This window comes from Triturus cristatus, chromosome 5_2, assembly GCF_964204655.1.
Source record: "Triturus cristatus chromosome 5_2, aTriCri1.1, whole genome shotgun sequence".
Lineage (NCBI taxonomy): Eukaryota > Metazoa > Chordata > Amphibia > Caudata > Salamandridae > Triturus > Triturus cristatus.
The window spans coordinates 68,536,889-68,547,635 of NC_140588.1; the positions used below are offsets into that span (position 1 = coordinate 68,536,889).

At 41.2% G+C, this 10,747-nt stretch overlaps 1 protein-coding gene across 1 annotated transcript in view; it reads left to right on the forward strand.

Moving 5' to 3' along the window:
• The window catches only part of BAG1 (BAG cochaperone 1), a 212,916-nt gene extending 210,043 nt beyond the window's left edge, over positions 1–2,873 (forward strand). The window contains exon 7 of the mRNA XM_085606862.1: positions 1,876–2,873. Within this exon, the coding sequence (XP_085462988.1) occupies positions 1,876–1,965 (90 nt within the window). The 3' untranslated portion in view covers positions 1,966–2,873. The remainder of the gene's footprint in view (positions 1–1,875) is intronic.
• Positions 2,874–10,747: the final 7,874 nt, after the last annotated feature.

Genomic DNA, 10,747 nt, shown 5'->3' on the forward strand with positions numbered 1-10,747 from the left:
GTATCCCTTGAAGAGGTGCCATAAGAATGGTCTGAATGAAAGGTTTTGGCAAGTTTTGCAAAATCCGAAAAATGAGGGTTTTTTTACCTTTTACCTCCAGAGGAGGAACGGGAAGAAGAAGAACCAGAAAACCAGCCTTGTTGCCTGGCGTAATTACATAAGTGCCGTTTTAAGGGTTCAATAGCCCTGAACATAGCCTTATTGACAGAGTGCTGGACTCCCACATCAAGAGCTTCCACCAGCTCATGCTCAAACGACCCAGAAGGGTCCTCCTCAAAGTAATCCTCCTCTTCATAAAATTCTGACATTTTTCGCACAGTAAAGTGACCGATGAAAACCCACCAGAGGAACAAAAGGAGGAGCAAATATGCACTGTACTTGGAAACAAAACACACAAGAAGAAAAAACTGTGTGAAAAGACAGTGATATTATAAAGGGGGAGTGGCAAAAACCCCTGGCAAGCCACAGCAACACAACCTCACTTGTGTGGAAAAAGGTAAATTCAAATGTGAAGGGAGGGCTTGCCTAAATAAACCACTCTAGGCAAAGCCTATGCCAAGTTTACAGCCCAAAGTGAAATGTATATAGTCTCTGAGCGTCAGGAGAGGGTGGCAGTCACTGGTGGGAATTTTTTTAGCCAAATAGCGCTGCTCCCGCGCTCTCTCAACACGAAAAACGGCAAAATCGGGAAAATAACATTAAAAATGGATGCCGCGCATGCGCGGAACGGCCAGAAAGTGAAAGCCAAAAGAGGACTACGCGTCGGAACAACGCGTGTCCTCACCCTCGTCTCCCTCTCCACAAAGGCATGCACACGGGCGCAGAGCGACCGGTGAAGGAGGCAACAAGCGCTCCCGTGAAGCCAAAAAGACACCGCAATGAAAGCCAGAACACTTGCAGACAGCGCAAATAACGGGCCGGAAGGAAACGTCCCCAACACGAGGAAGAGCAGAAACCGGCAGTAAGCAGAATGTTAACAGCAAGGCGCGTGAAGCGCTGAATACAACGATAAGCAAATGCAAAGTACAATGACAGAAACAAGAATAGAAAAGTAATGCACTTAACTGGCTGCGGAGCAAGAGGATGTAGTATTGTCTTGTGCTCCATATATAGGTGTCTACTCTATGGTTGTCACGTGATACCCTCTAGGTTTATGGGTATTGTAGTTCGTATTTATGTTTTTTACTTTTTCTGATTGGCTGCTGAGATTATCAGTAAAGAAAATGAGAAGCATAATCGGAGCCTCCGGTCCTGACATAGAATTTATGTGGGCGGAGCTCTGCCCCTGCAGCTGACTGCGGCAGGGACAGAGCATTTATGACCGGTATGACCATAAAGGTTAGACAGCAATAGCCTGCTCTGCGCAGGAAAGGGAATGGAAGATATTTCAAGAGAGAGCTTTTTAGGGGATCAACAGAAAAACCGAAATATTTTCTGTGTACTGCCGTAAAATGAAACTTCTAGCGCCTCAAAAATATTTTGGGGAAAACAGTCTTTCAAATTAGTATTTTTGGTGAAAATTGGCACATCACATTTGCTACATTCCACCTTATTATTGCGATGTGTTTACCTCAGTGCATTGTGTGCTGTATAATCTCAAGCTCAACAACATTTTCTCCATCATTTAATTATGTCGTACTCTGCAGTGAGTGCCCTCCTCTGACATTGGTATCACACGGCGCATCTCAAGGAATGCTTCAGAAGTACAGTAATCTTCCTGTCCTGTGTCATTTTAGTCTCTCTTCATTTTGATGTCTCAGTGATTCAATTAATAATATGTTTTCAACTTTTTGTTCTTGTGATAAGCGAATGCATCTTCTTGAACCCAAAGTGCATATTTTTCTTTACGCGACTCATATATTTCTCTGTTTTCAGGGACTCCTTGCCCAGTGTGATACAGTAGAAGGAAATATTGGACAAGAAATGGACAAACTACAATCCAAGAATATGGCCCTTTCCGAATAAGACTTTGGTTCCTGTAGTCTAGAAGATAATTGCTCTATGAGCAAGGGAAAACACGTCTTTGCTCTTTGTTTTGGAGCATACATTCAGCTTTTTTTATCCTTTGTTTTGAACTGGTACAAGCTTTTTCTTGCAACATGACTTGTTTCACATCCCACATCTATTTCATCAAAAGTGGTACAAAATGTAGGTATTCAAAACCACTGGCAGTGGACGAACACGCACCTGAAATAGTCCCACTCCAATAGTCCCACTCCGGCTGCCAGGCATTGCTGTCAAAGAGAAGGTGCTTTCTTCTAGCCTTCTTCTGCCACCGGATTTGTCACTTGCTTGCAATGTGAGTCCTTTGCAAGTCAGCAGATGAATTGTGACGGACATGAGCTAGCATCAACAACTTACGTTAGTGTTTGGTGGGCATCGGTGTGTATGAATAAATTAAGGTTGACTGTGACAGCAAAAAGTCTTCTGCCATGAGCAGAGAGAGGCTGGAGTTTTGGTGTTGCAACACTGCTAAAGTTTATGAAATTGGCATAGTTTGTGATATTATTTGCTTCATGAGCAGTTTTTCTTTGACAAAATTGTATTTTCGATTTGCTTAGGTACTTGGTGTATTTTCAGTGGCGTCTATATTTGCACCGTCTGCCTAAAAATAGATGAACACCAACCAAATGTAACCCATTAGTGACTTCCACCTTCTGATGTACCCCAAGATTCCTGTTCGTTAACAATACATACTGAAAAGCTATAGTAGGACTGGAATGTGATGTATTTGTACATAGGTGTGTGAGGTATAGCTCTTGTGGCTGTTAGAGAAACGGGCGTGTGCATTGTAGGACGTCCTGATCAGACCATTTCTGAGGATGGCAAATGTAAGCATGAGAGCAGACAAGATTAAAGGACATATTTTTAAATGCAGAGTAAGATTTCATTTTTTTAACCTTTTCATAAGAGTTGAGATTGAGTAGTTGGTATGGTGTGATTTCTACATCCGCATAAACGTCTTACCAATTTAGCACTATGCCAACTTTCTACTAAGCCAGTGAAATGTTCAAATCTTGAATTGTGCAAATGTGCCAATTTTGCGTCATGCAAAATTTCACAAGTATCACATTATGGGGTTTATTACGAGTACGGCGGTCCCAAGACTACCATACTGTAGGTAACGGTCCGACCGCTGCATCCTCTGTGGTCCAACCGCCCGAACACAAGCATGGCGGTCTGACTAATATGAGACTGCCACCACTGCCAGGATCTTGGATCCCGTGGTAGTGGGGAAAGCGACGGGCCATGGAGGCTGTGCCAGTTTTGGCACCACCTTGCTGAATACGACCTGCCTTTCTGCCAACCTTTTCATGGCAGGAACCCCACCAAGAAAAGGTCGGTAGAAAGTCAGGGAAGGGGCCAAAACAGGGTCCCTGGGGTGATTTTACCCATTGGGGACTGTGCATGAGGGCACATGTTGTGCCCCCCACTGTTTGCACTCTCGCGCATGCACTGTGTCTTGCACAACATGATACACGGTACACAGTGCATCCGCCTTGCATGTGGTGCTGTATTATGGTGGCATGTGATTCAGGCTTTTTCTATGAGCCGAAGCATGCCGCTGCTGTGGCACCGAAGCCGCTACACTACCAACCCAGCGGTAAGTTCGTAATATGGTGGTCGAAATGCCTTTGGCTTGGCAGTTTTCTCCCGACCGCCGTAATGGCAGTCCAGCGGTCGGACCGCCAAATTCATAGTCAGGCACCTTTTGTGCTGCCAGAAATGTCTTGAGTAGAAAATGTCTTGTGGGAGACGTTTTCTTTTTGAGCCTGTACCCTGGCTCGTATCTCACATAATTTTTAAATGTGAGATGTGCAAGCATGTTCAATTTTCACATGAGTATTTTGTCACTGGAAAGCATATTTCTGTTATTGTGTTTGTTAATTTAAATGTATTTCTTTTCTGTTCATAGTGTATGCAAAGTCTGCATCAGTTTTGACCTTATCACAATTGAAAGCCGAGGTTTATCAGTTTATGATTAGTTAATATAGGAGTTAATCCGGGCCTGGTTCACAAAGGCAACATACCGTAGGAGTCATTTATGCTTTTGGCTTTTAACAAAATCAGAGTGTAAGTTCCTACTTAAAAAACAAAAACAAAACAGTAGTAAGTCCAGCACCACACAAGGCTAACCTCTGGGCTCATAGAAAATAGTGGGGGTAGGGAATTAAAATAAAACTTCATAGGAAATAATGTTGAATGAAATTATTTTTTAAAATAGTTAAAATTGAAATAAGTATGATATAATGTTAAGAACAGCAATAAAAGAACATATTTATTATTTAATAAAAACCTATTTCAGTATCCTATTTTTATTTGAATCATTATGAAAAATTAATTTAAAATGCAATATTTGATTTGTTAATGTTATTAAAATACAACTAAATTAATTTTGATCAATTCTGGCATCACCTTTAATAATTATTTATCCAGAATAAAAACATTGTTTTTCTTTAGGTGTTAATTTATTTTTACTTTATACTTTAAAAAACTCTATTTAAATATACTTGAATAAACTAAAGATTTTGTCAAAAGTAATTGTGCTGTCACATTTTTTATTCCACTATTAAGATAAATATATAAAATGAATCAGCATTAATATTATTTAATATACACATATTTATTTTCAAGTTAAATAATTTTTTTAATTTCCCGCTACTTTATCATAGGAAGAGTCCAGAGCAGTTGGGTTGGAGATATCCATAGGGTAAAGTATAGGAAAGAATAAAAAAGTTTACTTTGAAAATATGTTTCTTAAATATTAATGTAAATAAATTTTTATATATTTATTTTAAATGTAATAATAATAATCTTTATTGCTTAGTTAATAAAAACCATTGCAATCAGCTACATCAAACGACACATATAAGAATGCTTAATTGATAAAAAAAACATTTGTCAGCAGCATTGTTGGATTGCATGAGAAAAAGTGCCTAAAACAACCCTTTTTATAAGTAGACCTAATTAAAAAAAGTTTGAGTAATTACAATGATTCCCAAAAAATTCGAGAGGAATATAAAAATTGACATTTAGAGCGAGCGATAAAGTGCTAAAGGAGGCGTGATGAAGTGCAGAATGTCGAATTTGGAGTCCATTCTCCTACAAGTACCTAGGGCACTGCAAGTTTTCGTAAAGTTAGCTTAGAGAAACATGGCCGGGCTAGCATGGCATTCAGAAGGTGGTCCTCCGGAAGAATGTGTTGACTAGTTGAAATCAGTTACATCAGTTTTGTGACATGGTAACCAATCCACAGTAGCACACTGTTTGTAATTAAAAAATTATAATAGCTTTTGTAGAATGGTTACTTAAAAATGTTGCCTCTGTAAAGTCCATGTGACAACAGAAGAAAACAGCTTCGAATGTGCAAACATGTTTAAAAGGATATGGAGTAATACAATAAAATGGGCACTGCCGCGTAGAACACTGCCTCCGTAAAGACAATTTCAGAAATACGAACAAGTCTAAAAGGAATGTGGCACAGCCGGGTTGTCAGAGGTCAGTGCTTAGTTTGTGGAGTAGCGTGTATCATCTCATGAGCCTCCTTCAAAGAAAAATAGAAGATGAAAGAGCCCGAAGTTTTGAATTTATATGTTTTAACATAGAGGTAAATATTCCTTGTTTGTTGCCAAAAGGCAATGAGTTTTAAGTACTGCATGAGATGTCATCATCCAATAACTGCCTACTAGAGTTCAGCTTTTTTTCCGCTTTCTCCAGAAATTTATCAATGTGACACGCTAGTTGAATGTTTTTGCCGTCAAAGCATGCTTTAACCGCCTGCCTGCATGTACTTATTCTAAATCAATCGGGGGAATCGTGGTCTTTTAAAAAATAAATGTTAATTATTATTCAGGTCCAGCATACATGCCCAAAAGACAGTGAAACCGAGTTGGTATGCAGTTCCTAATAGTGTCGCAGGTTGTGATTAGTAAACAAGAGGTGCCGGGGTGTAAGTCAGGGGGCAAGCAGGAGAAAGATACACTCCTTATGGAAAGGAGACCTTCACACACCCAACAAGCGGGTGTCTTGCTTCATCATCGGGTCTAGCTCCTTATCGGGTCGGCTGTGCAATACCCGATCAGGCACCCAGACGGGGCCTTCTTTGTGGAGATATTTTTTCCAGTGCCGATGGGTGTAGTGCGTGTGAGGGCCCTTATAATAACTAGTGTAGTTGTAGGTGATGTGTAGGGTGGGTGAAATAAAACAGGAGTTAGTGATCCACTCAAAACTATTTTAATGAATTGTGGTCACTACCCTGATTAAAACCAAAGTGAAACACACATTCTCACTCTTAAGTGCATGAGGTATGTGCTGAAAAGGTCAACATGTTTCTTGCCTGTTTATTTATTAAATGGCAATTCTTCAGGACCAGGATATTAGCTACCTACACTTTTTTGGTGGTGGTCACGACCTCATGGAGGTATCAGTGGTGACCACACATACAGCACCCTAAAAAATGTGTGGTACCAGTAATTTTACATCACAACCTGCAAAATAAAAGAAGTAAAAATATTAAAAACAACACGGCTAGGACAATGCGAAGTACCAGGAGTGCTCTACACAGTAATAGCATATTGATAACGTGCTTGGGCATGAGTAAGCCGTGACATGCATCAACTGTGTGAGATATCAAGGAGGCACGCTTAACAACCACCTACACTAGTTATTATAAGGGCCCTCACACGCACTACAGCCATCGGCATTGGAAAAAAGATCTCCGCAAAGAAGGCCCCGTCTGGGTGCCTGATCGGGTATTGCACCGCCGACCCGATAAGGAGCTAGACCCGATGATGAGCTTGTTGGGTGTGTGAGGGTCTCCTTTCCATAAGGAGTGTATCCTTCTCCTGCTTGCCCCCTAACTTACACCCCGGCACCTCTTGTTTACTAATCACAACCTGCGACACTATTAGGAACTGCATACCAACTCTGTTTCACTGCATGTACTTATTCCCATTTCCTTTAAGACAGGTTTTAAGTGGGATCTGCGCTCCTTGTGAAGTTCCTTGCACATACATATTAAATGAAGGATGTCCTCTTTTGAGACCCCACATAGGTGACAGTTATCGTTTGAGGGCGTGTCCACGAGGGCAAATGGTATTGTGATGGAATGATGGCCAGCCTTAGTCGTAGGAACTTCTCCTTCATAATCCGTGTGAAGCCGACGCTTAGGTAACTTTGATTGAAAATGCTGGTATAGCTTTGAATGACAAGCCAGCCATGGGCCCCGTTGGTTGTGTTGCTTTGTCCTCTGCTTGCGAGATATTCCTTACTGATTTATTTACCAGTTTTTTTAACGTGTTGTGCGATCCAATGCTTTCCCAAAGATCTTGTAGTTCCAGGGAGTCTATTGAATGCTTTATATAGCTTTCTGCTGCGCACCTGTTTTTCCTTTCTAGCTCCTTCCAGAGATGGTGATCCAAAATTGTTACATCAGCGCCCTGTATTTTATGCCAACATTTGGCATATGCGCCAATTCTTGCTATTCTTTGGTTCCTCAGGCCAAAATTCAAGCCTTATTTGTGCCTGGGATGTGTACTTAGGGAGTTCAAATATCATTCGCATTGCCCTGGCTACTATGTTGTCCATTATCCGCGCATCACTGCCTCTTAGGCATTCACTTCCCCAGGTGATGGCCGGTATAAGTTTAGCTTGAATCACCTGTAGTAGAGGAGTGAAGCTACGACCAGCTGTTTTCATTGTAAGATTCCTTAATGCGACTGCTGTTGTAATTCCTCTACTTACTGCCGATTCTTTCTGGGTTGGAATGTCCCTTTGCTATCAACTAATACGGCCAAATCTCTGTATTCGTCCACAATTTCCAGTGATGATCCTCCCAGTTGCCAGAGAAACCTGGGCGTAGAGTTCTTGGCATTTATTCTCATTGCTTTTGTTTTGGAGAGGTTTATGCCTAGGCCATTCGTTACCGAGTACTTGTATGTTGCATCGCTTAGATGTTATACCCTATCGGCGTACGGCTGATTAGCACAATGTCATCTGCATACATCCAGTTCGAGAGATTTAGGCCTCTTAGGTTAGGGGCATGAGAGTTGCAGTCATCTAACTTGGGTGAGAGGTCCGACATGAAGATGTTAAAAAGGGTCGGGGCTAGCACGCACCCTTGTTTGAGGCCCTTGGTCATCTGTACTTTCCTCGACAAGCTGTCGCCTGATCCCAGTTTGATTTGCACCCACGTGTCCATATGTAGTAGCATCAGCTGCGATAGTAAAATTGGTGCAATTTTTCTAATGGACAGCTTCTCCCATAGTGTATGTCTGTTGATGTTGTCAACGGCGGAGGTGAAATCAATGAAGCATATATAGAGCGGCATCTATTAAGAGTGTTAGGGTCAAGATATTTGTCGTTGTTCCCCTATGTTTGCGGAAACCTGTCTGGATGAAGGGGATCACTGCATTTTCATCCGCCCATTCTGTAAGCTAGTAAAGGCCAGCATAATATTTGGCGTCATTATCTATTAAGGCCACGAATCTGTAGTTTTTAGCTTCATTTATACTGCCTTTATTTATGAATTGGGGCTATTATTGAACCCTTCCATGATTCTGGAATTATCTCAGTTTCTAGGATTTGTTTGTATAGCAGTAATAAGGCCACTGCCCAGTATTCCGGGTTTCGCTTGTACAGAATGGGTGGGATACCGTTAGGGCCCATTGTCCTCTCTTTCTTTTCTTTCGCTATCCTTCTTATAATTTATTTTTCTGTGAAGGACATATTAGTTGGCTCCGACGATAAGGCCCAATCTGATACGTTTCTATTGGGTTCAGGTGACTCCGTTGTAATGTCCGTTGGTGCTGTATTAAAGTGATGCCAAAGGGAGTCAGCCCCAGCTTCTTCGGTTAAATGCTAATTAATACTAGGTCTTCTTGGATTCTGAAGGCTGTTCACCGTTCGTCAGAATCTCCCGCTGTTGTTTACTTTCACATCATGGAGCAGCTTGGCCCATAACTCTTCCTCCGCTTCCCTTTTTAAATGCCAGATACATTTCTTTTTGGTGATCTTCAAGTTTTGTAATTCCTTTTGAGCAGCCTCGTCCGGCCTGGCTTGGTGTAAGCGCCGCAGTAGTTTGTTGATATTTCTCTTGAGGAGCATTAAGTTGGTTTTTTACTTTGTTGACAGGCCATGGCCTTCCACACTAAGTGTTCAGTGAGGGGGCTTTTTGCTGTTGAGCTTCAGTTGTTATTTGGTTCTTTTTTTTCGTTGTGTGTGCAGCCACAAGGCTGTTGGTGAATAGCTTACATCGTCTTAAGTTGTCGAACTGAGTCGCTGTACTTTTTTCCCATGGGATTTTTGCTTCCTTATCAAAGCCTTCCAAGTTGTGCGTGTTACATTTTATTCTTTTTTGTATGACTGAGAGCAAGGATCTCAAATTTGTTGCTGGCAAAATTACCGCTGCCTCTTGAATATTTAGCGTGATCTCTTGCGGTAAATGATCGCTGGCTTCCATAGTTCCTATTCGGAAATCTGAAACTTTATTTTAAATGTAGTGAAGAATAAAAAAATCTCTATAGCACTAGTAACTTTTTAGTAATAGAATCTTTAAAGGAAACATTTTTAAAAACAATCAAATTATATTCTTGTAGTTAAAGTTGAAAAATAAATTCCCACCTAAAGACAAAAAATATTTATTTTACAAAGCATTCATAATTATTAAAGTTTATGTATAGAACTAATTACAATTAATTTAGTTATATTTAAATAATTGTTACATTCATTTTTAAATTGAAAATAGGGTAAACATTTATTTATATTTTAAATAAATAAATGTAACATTATTTTCATTGGTTTTTAATTTAATACCCTTCCTCTATTATTTTCTATGGGAGAGTGTTGCAGTACCACTGGTTGACCATGTGGGACTTAATTACAGAGTTTTGTTTTGTAGTAGTAATAGTAACTTACACTATGATTTGGGAATTGCCAAAAGTATTAAACTTACTTAAAAGATTGTTAGCTTTGTGATCAGGCACATTATGGTTTGTAAGTAAGTTTTATCGCAAAGCTTCACAAACCACTCTTGTTCAGTTCTGTAAAGTTTTACCACCATATTTCACATATTCACAAAGACCTCTTTCTTCTGTTGCTTTCATAAAATTGGTGCCATTCTGTCTAGAACGTTTTCTGAACTATTTTCACTGTAAGAATGGCACAAAGTGACACAACTTCCAGATGTCCTGCAAGCTGATTAGGTGTTTGGAATTTGTGGGGCTTAGGAGTTTGGAGGTGCAGGAGCGGAACACTTCTGCTCCCGCACCACCAAACCCGTGTGGGATCCGCCCGCCAGATCAGGAGTTTTCTCCTGTCTGGCAGCGGGTCTTTGGCATTCCCAGGGCGGTGCCTATTTCATAGCTACCGCAATGGGAACGTCAAAGGCAGTACCTGCATCACATGGACTGCTGCTGTCTATGCCGTGCGGGTACTGGTATGCATGCAGACAAGGGGGGCACATGTTGTGCCCCCCTGTATGCATCCACATGGCATTAGGCACGAGGGGCCTTGTAGGGCCTCCTTTGTTTCCTCACTGTCACACTTTTCATTGCGGTCGCACCGCCACCAAAAGTGTGTTGGGGTAAGGAAACTCAAAGACTGCTTGGCGGGGGCGCCGTAAAATGCTAGCATGACTTTGCGGCAGCACCTACTGTGTTCTACTCCGCAGCAGCAAATCATGTTCACTGGTCCTTCACCAAAGGTATCTGGCTTCGTAGAACTCTCGTCGGCTACAGCCTCCAGCTTC